This window comes from Entelurus aequoreus, linkage group LG20, assembly GCF_033978785.1.
Source record: "Entelurus aequoreus isolate RoL-2023_Sb linkage group LG20, RoL_Eaeq_v1.1, whole genome shotgun sequence".
In the NCBI taxonomy this organism is placed as follows: Eukaryota; Metazoa; Chordata; class Actinopteri; order Syngnathiformes; family Syngnathidae; genus Entelurus; species Entelurus aequoreus.
This window is the reverse complement of record NC_084750.1, coordinates 16,989,644-17,007,838: the sequence shown is the minus strand read 5'-3', so window position 1 is coordinate 17,007,838 and position 18,195 is coordinate 16,989,644. Positions and strand designations below refer to the sequence as shown.

General features: G+C 40.6%; 1 protein-coding gene across 2 annotated transcripts in view; it reads left to right on the top strand.

The window, feature by feature from the left end:
- Positions 1 to 15,008, top strand: part of LOC133635966 (copine-4) — a 95,069-nt gene extending 80,061 nt beyond the window's left edge. For both annotated transcript variants that reach the window (XM_062029492.1, XM_062029491.1), the window contains exon 16: positions 14,490 to 15,008. In XM_062029492.1, coding sequence (XP_061885476.1) covers positions 14,490 to 14,621 — 132 coding nt within the window. In that variant the 3' untranslated portion in view covers positions 14,622 to 15,008. The remainder of the gene's footprint in view (positions 1 to 14,489) is intronic.
- Positions 15,009 to 18,195: the final 3,187 nt, after the last annotated feature.

Below are 18,195 nucleotides of genomic sequence, written 5' to 3'. Positions count from 1 at the left end.
ACAGAAATGTCAAGTAAGGGGGGCTATTTTGATGTTTTTATTTTTTAAAAGATGCTTAAACAGATATTATATATATTTAAATACAAAACTTCGTGTTGCAAGTGATTAAGTATAATATAATAAATTATTAGTTTAAAAATTTCAGCTTTTTCTTATTACTTTCCGATTTTTTTTTTGGTTTTTAGATAAATACGTTATTATTTTAAAATACACAACTTTTAAAAACACGATAGATATATTGGCAAAATGTATCGGATCGGTATCGCCGATACCAGCCTGAATTTTTGAACGGACAGAAAATCAGTGGTATCGCACATCACTACTTGGTAGGACAGGGACGCTGTTCATTAGCTTGAGTAAAGGCGCCACCTAGCTGCCGTGTGGTGTGGTGTTCTAACATGAATACTAGAGTGTAGACAAAAATAATCAAAATATCCCCCTGACACCGTACCGCGACCGAACAGGGGCTCCCAAACACACTATTTGAAAAACACTGCCCTAAGCTATCTGAAAAAAACATAGTTGCTTTGTGTTACAGGTGCCAAAGCATACTGTATCCAATAATACAAACCCCAAAACCAGTGAAGTTGGCACGTTGTGTAAATGGTAAATAAAAACACAATACAATGATTTGCAAATACGTTTCAACTTATATTCAATTAAATAGACTGCAAATACAAGATATTTAATGTTCAAACTAAGAAACTTTATTTTTTTTGCATAGAATTAAATGGCAACAACACAGTGCAAAAAAGTTGTCACAGGGGCATTTTTACCACTGTGTTACATGGCCTTTCCTTTTAACAACACTCAGTAAAGGTTTGGGAACTGAGGAGACACATTTTTGAAGCTTCTCAGGCGGAATTCTTTCCCATTCTTGCTTGATGTACAGCTTAAGTTGTTCAACAGAACACTTTTACACTTTGCATTAGTCCATCTTAGATGAGCTCGGGCCCAGCGAAGCTGGCGGTGTTTCTGGGTGTTGTTGATAAATGGCTTTTGCTTAGCATAGTACAGTTTTAACTTGCACTTAGAGATGTTGCGATTAACTGTAGTTACTGACAGTGGTTTTCTGAATTGTTCCTGACCCCATGTGGTGATATCCTTTACACGCTGATGTCGGTTTTTGATGCAATACCGCCTGAGGGATCCAAGGTCACGGGCATTCAATGTTACCTGCCGTGATTTCTCCAGATTATCTGAACCTTTTGATGATATTACAGACCTCAGACGGTGAAATCCCTAAATTCCTCGCAATACCTCGTTGAGAAACGTTGTTCTTAAACTGTTGGACAATTTGCTCACGCTTTTGTTGACAAAGTGGTGACCCTCACCCCATCCTTGTTTGTGAACGACTGAGCATTTCATGGAAGCTGCTTTTATACCCAATCATGGCACCCACCTGTTCCCAATTAGCCCGTTCACCTGTGGGATGTTCCAAATAAGGGTTTGATGAGCATTCCTCAACTTTCTCAGTCTTTTTTGCCACTTGTGCCAGCTTTTTTTGTAACATGTTGCAGGCATCAAATTCCAATTGAGCTAAAATTGGCAAAAAATAACTAAGTTTTCCAGTTTGAACGTTAAGTATCTTGTCTTTGCAGTCTATTTAATTGAATATAAGTTGAAAAGGATTTGCAAATCATTGTTTTTATTTACCATTTACACAACGTGACAACTTCACTGGTTTTGGGGTTTGCATATATATCACTAATAATGAGTTAATATCAGTCTTAAAATATGCTGATGGCCAATAAAAAAACGAGCCACAGGGAGAATGAGAATGGCCCTCGGTACCTTCTCTGGCAGATTAAAGTGGGATTCCGACTGTCTGATTGTAACTTTCTTTTCTCTCTGAGCAAGCTGAACTATGACGGCCAAATGCGGTGTGTGTGGGCGTAATAAGCACATCCGTGATCCGTCTGTGCGTGTTGGTGTGTGCAGTGGCATTGATTTAGTCAGGCTTTGACAGGGCCCGTTTGGCTGCATTTGTTACGCTAAGTTTGCTCTGTGGCAGGTTGAAAAATCAAGCAATTACGCTCTAACCAAACAGAAAGTGTGTGTGTGTGTTTGTGGATGGCTGGGCTAGGTGGAGGCTTCAATAAATGTGGGCGTGAGCAGGAAGATATGAACATATTGATAGAAAGACACGCGGAAAGATGAAGTAAACAGGAGGAACATGGAGGAAGGGCATGGTTGGTTGGAGCGTGGACGGAGTGGGTCAACAGGAGAGCAGAGCTAATGACAAAAGGGAGCAAGGGAGTGTGTGACAGAGGTGGAGAGGTGATTTTCTGCTCTGTCGTCCCTTTTCAAAGGGGATTAAGACGACCGAGAGAGTGTGTGACAGGCAGAGTTTGGATGTATCAGGTAGGAGGGCACACCAGCCAGCCTGGAAATCAGAGGAGTGAGAGGGGGCACAGGTTTTGGTCTCAAGATGGAGAACAAAAGAGTGACTTTGAGGTTTTTAGTGTGCAAGATGATATGCAAATATGGAGTATTAAACCGCACACTGTAAATTATTTACCACTTGGCAAGACTTTAAGATGTATTTCTATAAATTTAACGATTTTATTTTTAGTGATTGACTGATTGATTGATTGATTGAGAAGTTTATTGACATGTTAAAGAATTGAATCCATGTAATGCTTTAAAAAGGCAAATGGATGGCACAAAAAGCCAAAAGGCTTGTTTCAATTGTGGCCCATTAAATATTCATCACATTTGATACATTCAATAATAAAATATATATAATCTGTAACATGTACACTACCGTTCAAAAGTTTGGGGTCACCCAAACAATTTTGTGGAATAGCCTTCATTTCTAAGAACAAGAATAGACTGTCGAGTTTCAGATGAAAGTTCTGTTTTTCTGGCCATTTTGAGCGTTTAATTGACCCCACAAATGTGATGCTCCAGAAACTCAATCTGCTCAAAGGAAGGTCAGTTTTATAGCTTCTGTAAAGAGCTAAACTGTTTTTAGATGTGTGAACATGATTGCACAAGGGTTTTCTAATCATCAATTAGCCTTCTGAGCCAATGAGCAAACACATTGTACCATTAGAACACTGGAGTGATAGTTGCTGGAAATGGGCCTCTATACACCTATGTAGATATTGCACCAAAAACCAGACATTTGCAGCTAGAATAGTCATTTACCACATTAGCAATGTATAGAGCAGGGGTCGGCAACCCCCGGCTCTAAAGCCGCATGCAGCTCTTTAGCGCCGCCCTAGTGGCTCTCTGAAGCTTTTTAAAAATGTATGAAAAATGGAAAAAGATGAGGGGAAAAAATATATTTTTTTTGTTTTAATATGGTTACTGTAGGAGGATAAACATGACACAAACCTCCCTAATTGTTATAAAGCACACTGTTTATATTAAACATGCTTCACTGATTCGAGCATTTGGCGAGCGCCGTTTTGTCCTACTAATTTTGGCGGTCCTTGAACTCACCTTAGTTTGTTTACAATGTATAACTTTCTCCGACTTTCTAGGACGTGTTTTATGCCACTTCTTTTTCTGTCTCATTTTGTCCGCCGAACTTTTAACGTTGTGCGTGAATGCACAAAGGTGAGTTTTGTTGATGTTATTGACTTGTGTGGAGTGCTAATCAGACATATTTGGTCACTGCATGACTACAAGCTAATCGATGCTAACATGCTATTTAGGCTAGCTATATGTACATATTGCATCATTATGCCTCATTTGTAGCTATATTTGAGCTCATTTAGTTTCCTTTAAGTCATCTTAATTCAATGTATATCTCATGACACACTATCTGTTTGTATTATGGCTTCTAATTTGTTGCGGCTCCAGACAGATTTGTTTTTGTATTTTTGGTCCAATGTGGCTCTTTCAACATTTTGGGTTGCCGACCCCTGGTATAGAGTGTATTTCTTTAAAGTTAAGACTAGTTTAAAGTTATCTTCATTGAAAAGTACAGTGCTTTTCCTTCAAAAATAAGGACATTTCAATGTGACCCCAAACTTTTGAACGGTAGTGTATATAAAAAAATTACGTTAAAAAAATTGATAAATTATGTACATATACACAGTCATGTGATTTGAAAAACAATACATACAAAAAATGTGGGGGGGAAGAGAGAAAGAGAGAGAGGGGGCGGGGGTGTATATACAATATGTACATGTACAAGCGGTACATAAATGAACATGCTAATGTCCTCTTTAAAAACGCCATCTCCTCACTACCACCTCTAAACCCATGTCATGCTGATGATCTTGTAAGCAACTTTAATTCCAAAATTGTGAATATCATAGATATCATTGCACCTGTTACAGTTAAAACGATTTCTGGCAAGCAAAAGGCACCCTGGAGAAAATCTGCTGCTGTAACAGCCCAGAGAAGAGAGTGCAGGAAGGCTGAACGAATCTGGCGGAATACAAAACTTCATATTCACCATGACATCTATAAAGAGAGCCTCCAGGCCTACAATTTAGTCTTAAAAAGTGCTAGAGAAACATTCTTCTCCAATATCATAAACAGCAACACAAATAAGGCCAAAACCCTATTCACAATCGTTGACAGACTGACTAAACCCCCAACACAAATACCAGCCGAACTCCATTCCACGCAGAAATGCAATGACTTTGCATTCTTTTATACTGATAAAATTGAAGGCATCAGACGCACCATCAATATCTCAAGTAAAAAAGTTGGATCACCACCCCATTTAGGCAAAAGTAACACAGCAATGATGGCAAGCTTTAATGCCATAGACTCTAAAACTCTAGTGGAAACGGTGACAGCTCTAAAGTCATCCACCTGCTGCCTTGATGTTTTACCTACCAACTTCTTTAAGAATGTTTTTGACTGCCTATCAACAGACATCTTGCAAATAGTTAATAATTCTATTAAATCGGGCAATTTCCCGAAGGCTTTCAAAACTGCAGTCATTAAACCTCTTCTAAAAAAGCAGAGCCTAGATGCCTCTGTTATCAACAACTACAGACCAATTTCAAATCTACCATTCATAAGTAAAATAATTGAGAAAGTTGTCCTCCAACAACTAAATCACTTCTTGGCTTCTACTGGCTGCCACAACAACTTCCAGTCAGGATTTCGACCTCTTCATAGCACAGAGACGGCCCTTCTTAAAGTTATAAATGACATCCGTCTAAACACAGACTCTGGCAAAACTTCAGTATTAATGCTTTTGGACCTCAGTGCTGCATTTGACACTGTCGACCACTCAATACTTTTGGACAGGTTGGAAAACTGGGTGGGGATCTCAGGCACAGTTTTAAGCTGGTTCAAGTCATATCTACAAGATAGGAACTATTTTGTTTCCATTGGTGACTTTGTATCAGAACCAACCAACGTAACGTGTGGAGTCCCCCAAGGTTCAATCTTGGGGCCGACTTTATTTAACATCTATATGCTCCCACTAGGACAAATCATGCAAAATAATAACATTGACCATCATTGCTATGCCGATGACACCCAAATCTATGTAGCGCTATCACCAAATGACTATCGCCCCATAGATCTTCTGTGCCAGTGCATTGAGCAAGTCAAACACTGGATGTGCCAAAATTTCCTACAACTAAATGAAGATAAAACTGAGATAATTGTTTTTGGTGCTAAAAAAGAAAGGTTTAAAGTCATCCAACACCTTCAATCACTGTCCCTGAAAACCTCAAATAAAGCCAGAAATCTTGGGGTTATTTTAGATTCTGATTTACATTTCGACAGTCACATCAAATCAGTAACAAAATCGGCCTACTATCACCTCAAAAATGTAAAAAGACTTAGAGGGCTCATGTCAGCTCAAGACTTAGAAAAACTTGTACATGCCTTTATTACCAGTAGGCTAGACTATTGTAATGGTCTCCTTGCAGGTCTTCCCAAAAAAACTGTCAGGCAGCTACAGCTTGTTCAGAACGCTGCTGCTAGAGTTCTAACAAAGACCAAAAAATGTGAGCACATTACACCAATTCTTAAATCCTTACATTGGCTCCCTGTACATCAGAGAATAGATTTCAAAATCCTCCTGCTCACATATAAATCACTACATGGTCTAGGGCCCAAGTATATCACTGATATGCTCCCACTATATACGCCCTCTAGATCACTAAGATCTTCTGAGACCAATCTGTTAGCGGTTCCAAGAGTAAACTCAAATCAAGGGAGATCATCATTCAGTCACTATGCAACACATAGCTGGAATAAACTTCCTGAAGATGTCAGACTCTCCCCAACTCTCACTACTTTTAAAACTAGACTGAAAACTTTTATGTTCACCTTAGCTTTCAGCTAAATCTTTTAATCTTTTAACTTTTAACGTCTGCACTGTTTTTATTTTTATTGTCTGCATTTTAATTTTGCTTTTATTTTCTTTCATTTCACTTTGTTGTCTGTGAAGCACTTTGAGTCTGCCTTGTGTATGAAAAGCGCTATACAAATAAAGTTGCCTTGCCTTGCCTTGCCTACTAATCTCAATTTTAGCATGGATACCGTATTTTTTGGACTATAAGGCGCACTTAAAATCCGTTCATCTTCTCAAAACTCGACAGTGCGCCTAATGTACGGAATCATTTTGGTTGAGCTTACTGACCTCGATGCTAATTTATTTGGTACATGGGGAAATGATAAGTGTGACCAGTAGGTGGCAGTCACACACGAGACACACGTGTGGACTGCAATATGATGGCAGTCACACATAAGAGACACGTGTAGACTGCAATGTGATGGCAGTCACACGTAAGAGATACGTGTAGACTGCAATATGACTCAAGTAAACACCAAAATGTTATATGTTCCATTGAAAATGTGGAACATTACACACGGCACTCAAAAATCTATCGAAATGTTTTAGTACGGCCATGCGATGAGGTGGCGGCTTGTCCAGGGTGTACCCCGCCTTCCGCCTGAATGCAGCTGAGATAGGCTCCAGACATTTGACAACAATCAATCTAGGGATCTAGATATCTGGTCAGGACACTCCTCACTCTTTGCCTTGACCTTCATTGTCCATTCCTTTTTGGTGACTTTATATACTCTAGACCTAGACGTTGAGTCTGCGACATACATGGCGGACAATAACTGATACAGTCTGCTTTGCCAGTCCAAAAGCATTCGCCGTTTTCCTTAGTTAGTCTTCCCTCGACGACCAGGTAATACAAAGCACACGCTACCTTTTTTATCACATCCACGGGAGCCCGCATTCTCGTTGACTCTCCTTCGACAAATGGACAAAGTTTTTCGGTCCAGCTGACCTGGACATTGGAAAGTTGTCTTGCCGTCTGAGAAGTGTTGTATCCCAAATAGCTGCAATCGCTTTCTCTTAAGGTATTCATGTGTGATTTCCACAAGCGTCTGTACATGTAGAAGAATGAGAAACACGGGCATGTCTGGATGACTCGCCTTCATATTTCCAGTGGTTAGCTCCGAGTTACGAAACCGCTTTATTATGAAGCTGGCTGTGGCGCGTTCTTTCTGACGTCACTTTCTGTGTGGGGCGCGGTCTTTCTGGCGTCACTTCCTCGCCGAACTCAGTTTGTAAACGATCAATGAGTCCATACAAAGCTAGGAGCCGGAGATTCAAGAAATACACGGCGCACTTAGCCATGTAAAAAATTGTCAGAGGAGGGGAACCTTAACTGCTGGTTTAGTGTGGCTGAAACGGGGCTTAGGCTAAATAATTATTCGTTATCCGGCTTAGTGTAGACATAGCCTTACACTACTGACACACATTTCTCATAAAGAAGGCATGTAAAACTATTATTTTGATCACTTATTGCATTTTTTGTCACCCTGGTCCATGATTACTTCAAAACTGATACGGTTAACATGAGCAAAAAAGAACAATATGATTTTAAACTACTTTGGACAAACATGGCTTTTTTGCTAGATGGCTCTGATTCAAGTTCTGAGTCTTGAGATTTTGCATTTGGATTCCCCTGACAAAAAAGACTAATTAAGGTCAACATCTGGCTCATTAACTATGCGAGGCTCGAAGTGGTGGGCAAGCGAACGTCTGTTGTCATAGCGGTCTGGGTGGCATTTTGCCTTTCTTAAAGAAAAATGCCCTATCCTTGCGCTGTTTAAGGCTGTTGGAAAGGTTCAAATCGCGAAAATGCTAAAAGTTTCTTTAGAGTTCCTCGAGTGGTAATCAAGAAGGGCCAAACAGTGCAAGATTTTACGAAAGACGACGAGAAAGGTGGCAGGTACTCCAGACCAAGGGAGCACAGTCGAAGAATGCAGAAGTTTGCAGTAATCATTTCGTTAAGGGTTTGATTGATGTACTTTTAGCGTTTAGCATTGAAGAATGATCTTGCTATTATTTGTATTTTATCTTGTTTCGGAGTTCTTAAAGAGTGTTTCGTCAACCACCAACTCGGCGAGTCTAAATAAAAGAAAGCAAATGTGAGCAAAACCTAAAAGAGTTAAGTTTTTACCAAAGGCAGCACTTTCAGCACATACACAATGTTGACATCTTTAGTTATATTTTGGTAGAAAAGCGCTATACAAGTATGTAGAGGTTGCCCTCTAGTGGGTTCCTCGGACCACCACACACTGCCACGAGAGCCTGGATTTCAGGGTACAACACTGTTTTATTTTCATAAATAGTGCAAGGACTTTGCTTTCTAGCAAAATGTCTTTTTCTGAGTATCCGCTCATCAGCACCTCCAACTCCAACAGCGTGTCTCATTCCGGCTGCTGCTAATAAAGGCGACAGGTGATTAGATAACAAGGCCCATCTGGGCCATCTACTCACGTGTCGCTGTCTTCGAGGCCGGTCCTGGCACACCCCGTTCCGCGGCAGGCCCGCCGGCCACGGCCCCCTCCACATAGTATAACCCAGGGGTCACCAACCTTTTTGAAACCAAGAGCTACTTCTTGGGTATTGATTAATGCGAAGGGCTACCATTTTGATACACACTTAAATAAATTGCCAGAAATAGCCAATTTGCTCAATTTACCTTTAACTCTATGTTATTATTAATAATTAATTATATTTATCTTTGTGGAAACACTGATCATCTTAATGATTTCTCACAATAAATATATATAGTAACAGATAAATATCAATATGCAACACTTTATTTTTATATTTTCTCTAAGTGCACATTTTTCAAATTGAACATTTTCAAATGATCACTTCTAAGACAGTCTTGTGAAATCACAATATACCATTGTAACTAGCTAGCCACTAACATTTTTTAACAAATCATGAATTACTTTGCACCATGTTTGTACAAATAATAATGTAAAATACAAAAGTCAACTCTCAAATTTTTAAATAAATCATGTCGCACTTTGAACTGGACACCAAATCTGTTATCTGTTTCTTTGTCAGATAGTGAAGACCAAGTCTTTAAAATATTTTATTGGATTTTCAAATTCTATTTGAGTTTTGTCTCTCTTAGAATTAAAAAATGTTGATCAAAGCGAGACCAGCTTGCTAGTAAATAAATACAATTTAAAAAATAGAGGCAGCTTACTGGTAAGTGCTGCTATTTGAGCTATTTTTAGAACAGGCCAGCGGGCTACTCATCTGGTCCTTACGGGCTACCTGGTGCCCGCGGGCACCGCGTTGGTGACCCCTGGTATAACCCATTCCATTCCCATGTTTAATTCGCCGACAATCCATCAAGCGGTGCAGCTTACCGATGTCGTACTAAAAACATTTTGACAGATTTTTGAGCGCCGTGTGTAACATTCTATATTTTCAATGGAACATTTAAAGTTTTGGTGTTGTTTACTTGCGTCATCTTGCAGTTCACACGTATCTCTTATGTGTGACTGACATCTACTGGTCACACTTCTCAGTATAACATGTACCAAAAAAAATTGCCTCGAGGCCGATAAGCACAACCAGAATCATGCCGTACATTAGGCGCACTGGGTTATAAGGCGCACTGTCGATTTCTGAGAAAATGAAAGGATTTTAAGTGCGCCTTATAGTCCCGAAAAATACGGTATCTGTAAATTAGGATCAAAAAGAGTATCGGTAAAACATAAAAGTATAGCAGTTCAGGTCAATTGTGGATTAGTTCACTTGGTCACATTAAGAATGGCAACGGCATTTGGGATAAAATACTTTTTTAAAAGGACTTATGTCAAGTGGAGCTCTAGAGCGCCTCCCTGACTTCATGCGCTCAAACTGACAGCACAGAGGCTGTGAGTCGTCTGCCAATCCTGTACATGTGTCCCAGAGGCTTTTGGAATTGTCCCACAAATTTACGAGCCATTGTAACTATTCTGTGTAATTTGTATTTACACTTACAGGTCAACATACATCCATAAATGTAGATGCATATGCAAAAGTGCAATACATTTATCTGTACAGTAATCTATTCATTTATATCTGCACTTTATTGCTCTTTTGTCCTGCACTACAACGAGCTCATGCAACAAAATGTCGTTCTTATCTGTACTGTAAAGTTGAAATTTGAATGACAATAAAAGGAAGTCTAAGTCTAAGTTTTAATCTAAGTGACCAAACCAAGCACGGAGAGGAAATGTTAAAACACTCTCAATGTGTGCACAATAAACTCGTTCTCACACCAAGACCACTTAATCTTAGAAGACTAAGTCGCTGGGGACATTTATTGAATATAAAGTCAGTGTTTTCAGGAAAGCAAAGACGACTATGAAGGACTGGACCAAGATATTTGAATGCTTCAACATATTCAACAAGCTAGAGCAGTGTTTTTCAACCTTTTGTGAGCCGAGGCGCATTTTTTTCATTGAAATAATCCGGAGGCACACCACCAGCAGATATCATTAAAAAATGAAACTCAGTTGACAATAAAAAGTCGTTGTCGCAATTGTTGGATATGACTTTAAAGCATAACCAAGCATGCATCACTATAGCTCTTGTCTCAAAGTAGGTGTACTGTCACGACTTGTCACATCACGCTGTGACTTATTTGGACTTTTTTAGTGTTTTCCCGTGCATAGTGTTTTAGTTCTTGTCTTGCGCTCCTATTTTGGTGGCTTTTCCTGTTTTGTTGGTATTTTCCTGTAGCAGTTTCATGTCTTCCTTTGAGCGCTATTCCCCGCACCTGCTTTGTTTTAGCAATCAAAAATATTTAAGTTGCTGCTATCTTTTTTTTGTGTGGACATTGTTGATTGTCATGTCATGTACTTTGTGGACGCCGTCTCTGCTCCACAGTAAGTCTTTGCTGTCGTCCAGCATTCTGTTTTTGTTTACTTTGTAGCCAGTTCAGTTTTAGTTTCGTTCTGCATAGCCTTCCCTAAGCTTCAATGCCTTTTCTTAGGGGCACCTTTTGTTTATTTTTGGTTCAAGCATTAGATACCTTTTTACCTGCACGCTGCCTCCCGCTGTCGCATCAAGACAAACCATCATCGTCTCACACGATGTGTTCCCGACATCTACAAAGCAATTAGCTACCGGCTTACATCTACTGATATGGTATGGTATAACATGGTTACTCTGCCGAGCTCTAGACAGCACCGACACTCAACATTTTTTTTGATTGATTGAAACTTTTATTAGTAGATTGCACAGTACAGTACATATTCCGTACAACTGACCACTAAATGGTAACACCCGAATAAGTTTTTCAACTTGTTTAAGTCGGGGTCCACGTTAATCAATTCATGGTAGACAATGGCACATTATTTGCAGATTATAATTACTGGTTTGCAAACCCAAATAGGTGAAACTGCATGATCTCCCACGGCACACCAGACTGTATCTCATGGCACAGAGGTTGAAAAACACTGAGCTAGCCATCAACTACAACTGATTCTGCTGTCATTTCTGTATTTTTGCGAACAACAGGTTCCTTTGTTTCGGACACGTTAATTACTAGCTGGCTCTCCAGAACCCATTCTTTGAAGGCCCTAGTGTGGGCAAGATAGGACGCCTCACCCGAAGGATCTGATTCCTTTAACAGGCCAACTAAAGCCATGTCGTCCGCGTATTTGATCAGTTTAAAATGGTTATCGTGAAAAGAGAGAAGAGCAAAGGGGACAGGCGACTAGCCTGGGGGCAGCCCCTGCAGATGATGAGCTCTCCTGACAGAATGTCGTTCACGCAAACTCTTTGAGGGCCACAAGAAAGAAAGCCGCCGATCCAGAGCATTAATCCATTTTCAACGTTTACCCCTGCCAACCACTTAAGAAGAATGAGTAATTTCATGGACTCTGTTGGTTGAAATATCAACTAAAACTCTCTCCATGGCTTTACACAAATTGGCGGTTATGGCAATAAGCCTAAAACCTTCAGGCTTGCTTGCCCTTGGCTTTTTTGGTAAGGGCCTTATAATGGAACATTTCCAAGATTTGGGCACACCTGTGACAAGAAGGGAATCAAACAGCTTTGAAAAGACTCCTTTTAGCTGAGGAGCACAGTCTTTAGGTAGACGGGTTTTCAGGCCGTCTGGGCCAGTGGCTTTGTTTGGCTTCAGTTTAAAGAGACTTTTAGCCACAGAATCGTCCGTGATGGCTGTGGGTGGATTTTTACAGATCTCATCACATTGTAGTTTATCGTCCACTTTATCAAATCTACAAAAGAACCAGAGAAATGTATTTTGATAACGTATAGGGATAGATTCCGTTGCATAGTTTGATGTTTTGCTCGTATCAGCTCGACTCTCTGTGTACTCAGATAGTTAACGCTCGGTTTGCTGCCCAGTAGCCATATTGGCGTGGTGGCCCACCACTCCGTTTCAGAAGTCACGTGATGGAATACAACCTATTAGCCCCCAATCATGGACTTCAATTGAAGTGTTTTGAGCCTGAAGCTGAGGCTGAGGAGGTTGAGGCCTATCCTTACCGGGTCCCGGTCAAGGTCCCCATTTCCTCAAGCCTCTTGAGGGAAACATCAGTAAAAGAGGAACGAAAAAAATAATACCAGTGGCTGACCTTCTTTTCTCTCGTTTTTTAAGACTCTGTCTTTCTCCCCTGATTTTTGGGATAACATTTAACTTGAGTCTTTACATTTTTTTCCATACAAACTCTGACCAAAACCCGTCTTCTTCAAAGTCAGATACGTCATCACACCATCCGATTTTGTGAGCAAAGTATTTTTTCGGTGCCAAATTTTTGGTGTATCACTAGTCAATAGTGCACAAATAATAGGCTACATATAATACAAAACCAGTGAAGTTGGCACATTGTGTAAATGGTCAATAAAAACAGAATACAACGATTTGCAAATCCTTTTCAACTTATATTCAATTGAATAGACTGCAAAGACAAGATATTTCATGTTCGAACTGAGAAACTTCATTTTTTTTTGCAAATAATCATTAACTTAGAATTTAATGGCAGGAACACATTGCAAAAAAGTTGTCAAATACACCCCCATACCATCACACATGCTGGCTTTTCAACTTTGCGCCTAGAACAATCCGGATGGTTCTTTTCCTCTTTGTTCCGGAGGACACAACGTCCACATTTTCCCAAAACAATTTGAAATGTGGATTCGTCAGACCACAGAACACTTTTCCACTTTGCACCAGTCCATCTTAGATGAGCTTGGGCCCAGCGAAGCCGGCTGCGTTTCTGGGTGTTGTTGATAAATGGCTTTGGCTTTGCATAGTAGAGTTTTACTTGCACTTACAGATGTAGCGACCAACTGTAGTTACTGACAGAGGTTTTCTGAAGTGTTCCTGAGTCCATGTGGTGATATCCTTTACACACTGACGTCGCTTTTTGATGTGGTACCGCCTGAAAGATCGAAGGTCCGTAATATCGTCGCTTACGTGCAGTGATTTCTACAGATCCTTTGAACCTTTTGATGATATTACGGACCGCAGATGGTGAAATCCCTAAATTCCTTGCAATAGCTGGTTGAGAAATGTTGTTCTTAAACTGTTGGACAATTTGCTCACGCATTTGTTGACAAAGTGGTGACCCTCGCCCCATCCTTGTTTGTGAATGACTGAGCATTTCATGGAAGCTGCTTTTATACCCAATCATGGCACCCACCTGTTCCCAATTAGCCCGTTCACCTGTGGGATGTTCCAAATAAGTGTTTGATGAGCATTCCTCAACATTCTCAGTATTTTTTGGCCACTTTTGCCAGCTTTTTTGAAACATGTTGCAGGCATCAAATTCCAAATGAGCTAATATTTGCAAAAAATAACAACCTTTTCCAGTTCGAACGTTAAGTATCTTGTCTTTGCAGTCTATTCAATTGAATATAAGTTGAAAAGGGTTTGCAAATCATTGTATTCTGTTTTTATTTACCATTTACACAACGTGACAACTTCACTGCTTTTGGGGTTTGTACAAAATGTATACATTTTTTTCTATATGAACGCCCTTGTCTTAAAGTGTGCCGTGCCGTCAAGTGGACTCAGAGGACACAATGTTGGACGTTTTTGTCTTCCCTGTATAAGCTTGTCTGATCACGTCAGTCTCATTGTGCTCGGCCTATGACAGCATCAAACCGAACGGTGGATTCCAGCCTACTCGAGTCACGCATGACCAGCGATGCGTAAGTCCTTAACATATTCACTTTCCCTCTCTGTGTCTTGTCTCCGCATTGGCAGGCGTCCCCAGCTGCCCTGGCAAAGAGTGTTCTGGCGGAAGTCCCAAACCAGGTGGTGGATTACTACAACGCTAAAGGCATCAAACCCAAGTGTATGTCGGACTATGAGTCAACACAGACCTTCAGCCCCTGACCGCGGACTGACTCCACATGTTTACACACAAATGCACAAACGCGGCGTCGTGTACATACAATACAAAAACATTAGTCTAGCTTGTTACGGTGAACCAATCTAGAGCCCGTTATGATTACTGCATGTTTGGCCATGATGGCGTTAGCCGGGAAATGATTAATTGTATATCTTACAGATGTTTCTAGAAATGAGTCTGCAGAACCAGCATGCGACCATCCCAAAGAAATGACACTATAAGTTATTTATACAACTAGCAAGTGCATAGATGACACAGTATGACAAACTCCGAATTAGCGCTGCATTTTGTATTCATGCAAATATTAGTCCCCTTGCTAGTGTTTTGCATAAATGCATGCATAATCCCGCTAGTTTTGAAATAAAGTATTTCTGCCATTTTAACGACACACTGGGCTGTCTTGTTTTATTTTCTACGGAATAATTTACATTTTTCGGGGTAAATAACTGAATGATTCTAACCATTTCTTCTTAATCTTCTTATTGTAAAGAGTTTTGCAGGGATAGCTGAGTACAGTAGGTGTAATAGGCTGTTTCTCCCCTGTACGATTGCATGTTCAGTACAATAAAGACACTTTGTTTTTCTCACTTTGTGTGGTTGTGTGTGTTAAAAGTGTCAAATTGATCCAATTGTGAGAAATGAAGCAGATGAAGACACAAAAGAGAGGCTGGGAAAGTGCAGATATTTCGTTGAGGGCCGTATCGCAGTTGTAGCTGCTCTCAGAGGGCCACATTTTAAAGTGAATCATTTATGAATACAAATGTATAAGAATTCAGCTCCTGATATTATAATACAATTACCTATGCATTTATATAGTTTTTACAGACACAACAAAACACTGGCAGCTCAGTTGTCACACTTTTACAGAATCATCTATGGTAACTTTTACAGAATTTTACTGTAAATGGAAAAGCGGTACTATAGTTTTTTTTACAGTAAAAATCTTAGGTGTCAGTTTTTTACTGTAAAATGAGAAACTTATTTTTTTTTTGGCAAATAATCATTAACTTAGAATTTAATGGCAGCAACACATTGCAAAAAAGTTGTCACAGGGGCATTTTTACCACTGTGTTACATGGCCTTTCCTTTTAACACCATCAGTAAACGTTGGGAACTGAGGAGACACATTTTTGAAGCTTTTCAGGTGGAATTCTTTCCCATTCTTGCTTGATGTACAGCTTAAGTTGTTCAACAGTCCGGGGGTCTCCGTTGTGGTATTTTAGGCTTCATATTGCGGCACACATTTTCAATGGGAGACAGGTCTGGACTACAGGCAGGCCAGTCTAGTTTACTATCAAGCCACGCTGTTGTAACACGTGGATGGCATTGTCTTGCTGAAATAAGCAGGGGCGTCCATGATAATGTTGCTTGGATGGCAACATACGTTGTTCCAAAACCTGTATGTACCTTTCAGCATTAATGGTGCCTTCACAGATTTGTAATTTACCCATGTCTAGGGCACTAATACACTCCCACACCATCACCGATGCAGGGTTTTGAACTTTGCGCCTAGAACAATCCGGATGGTTTTTTTCCTCTTTGTTCCGCAGGACACAACGTCCACAGTTTCCAAAAAAATTTGAAATGTGGACTCGTCAGACCACAGAACCCTTTTCCACTTTGCATCAGTCCATCTTAGAAGAGCTTGGGCCCAGCGAAGCTGGCGGCGTTTCTGGGTGTTGTTGATAAATGGCTTTGGCTTTGCATAGGAGAGTTTTAACTTGCACTTACAGATGTAGTGACCAACTGTAGTAACTGACAGTGGTTTTCTGAAGTGTTCCTGAGCCCATGTGGTGATATCCTTTACACGCTGATGTCGCTTTTTGATGCCTTGACCTTAAAAAGTTAAAACTCGAGGCCTGTTAAGTGAAATAAACATTCAAATAAATAAAAAATCCTAGGCCATGCTCATGAGGCCCCCCTAGTGGTTGTGGCCCCGAAAAAAAACGTGATAATACCATAGGCTGATGGACTGATACAAAATAGAAAAGTGATCTGTGGTCTGACGAGTCCATCCATCCATCCATGTTCTACCGCTTGTCCCGTTCGGGGTCGCGGGGGTGCTGGAGCCTAGCTCAGCTGCATTCAGGCGGAAGGCGGGGTACACCCTGGACATGTCGCCACCTCCTCGCAGGGCCAACACAGATAGACAGACAACATTCGAGTCCACATTTCAAATTGTTTTTGGAAACTGTGGACGTCGTGTCCTCCGGAACAAAGAGGAAAAGAACCATCCGGATTGTTCTAGGCGCAAAGTTGAAAAGCCAGCATGTGGGATGGTATGGGGGTGTATTAGTGCCTAAGGCATGAGTAACTTACACATCTGTGAAGGCACCATTAATGCTGAAAGGTACATACAGGTTTTGGAGCAACATATGTTGCCATCCAAGCAACGTTACCATGGACGCCCCTGCTTATTTCAGCAAGACAATACCAAGTCACGTGTTACAACAGCGTGGCTTCATAGTAAAAGAGTGCGGGTACTAGACTGGCCTGCCTGTAGTCCAGACCTGTCTCCCATTGAAAATGTGTGGTGCATTATGAAGCCTAAAATACCACAACGGAGACCCCGGACTGTTGAACAACTTTTTTTTAAGTGAATTATATTTATATAGCGCTTTTCTCTAGTGACCCAAAGCGCTTTACACAGTGAAACCCAATATCTAAGTTACATTTAAACCAGTGTGGGTGGCACTGGGAGCAGGTGGGTAAAGTGTCTTGCCCAAGGACACAACGACAGTGACTAGGATGGCGGAAGCGGGAATCGAACCTGGAACCTTCAAGTTGCTGGTACGGCCTCTCTACCAACCGATCTATACTGCTGTACATCAAGCTGTACATCAAGCAAGAATGGGAAAGAATTCCACCTGAAAAGCTTCAAAAATGTGTCTCCTCAGTTCCCAAACGTTTACTGAGTGTTGTTAAAAGGAAAGGCCATGTAACACGGTGGTAAAAATGCCCCTGTGACAACTTTTTTACAATGTGTTGCTGCCATTAAAGGCCTACTGAAATGATTTTTTTTTATTTAAACGGGAATAGCAGATCCATTCTATGTGTCATACTTGATCATTTCGCGATATTGCCATATTTTTGCTGAAAGGATTTAGTAGAGAAAATCGACGATAAAGTTTGCAACTTTTGCTCGCTGATAAAAAAAAAGCCTTGCCTGTACCGGAAGTAGCGTGACGTCACAGGAGCTAGTATTCCTCACAATTCCCCGTTGTTTACAATGGAGCGAGAGAGATTCGGACCGAGAAAGTGACGATTACCCCATTAATTTGAGCGAGGATGAAAGATTCGTAGATGAGGAACGTTACAGTGAAGGACTTGAGAGGCAGCGATGGACGTATCTTTTTTCGCTCTGACCGTAACTTAGGTACAAGCTGGCTCATTGGATTCCACACTCTCCTTTTTCTATTGTAGATCACAGATTTGTATTTTAAACCACCTCGGATACTATATCCTCTTGAAAATGAGAGTTGAGAACGCGAAATGGACATTCAGTGCCTTTTACATCGGCGAAATGCTTTAGCTACGAGCTAACGTGATAGCATCTTG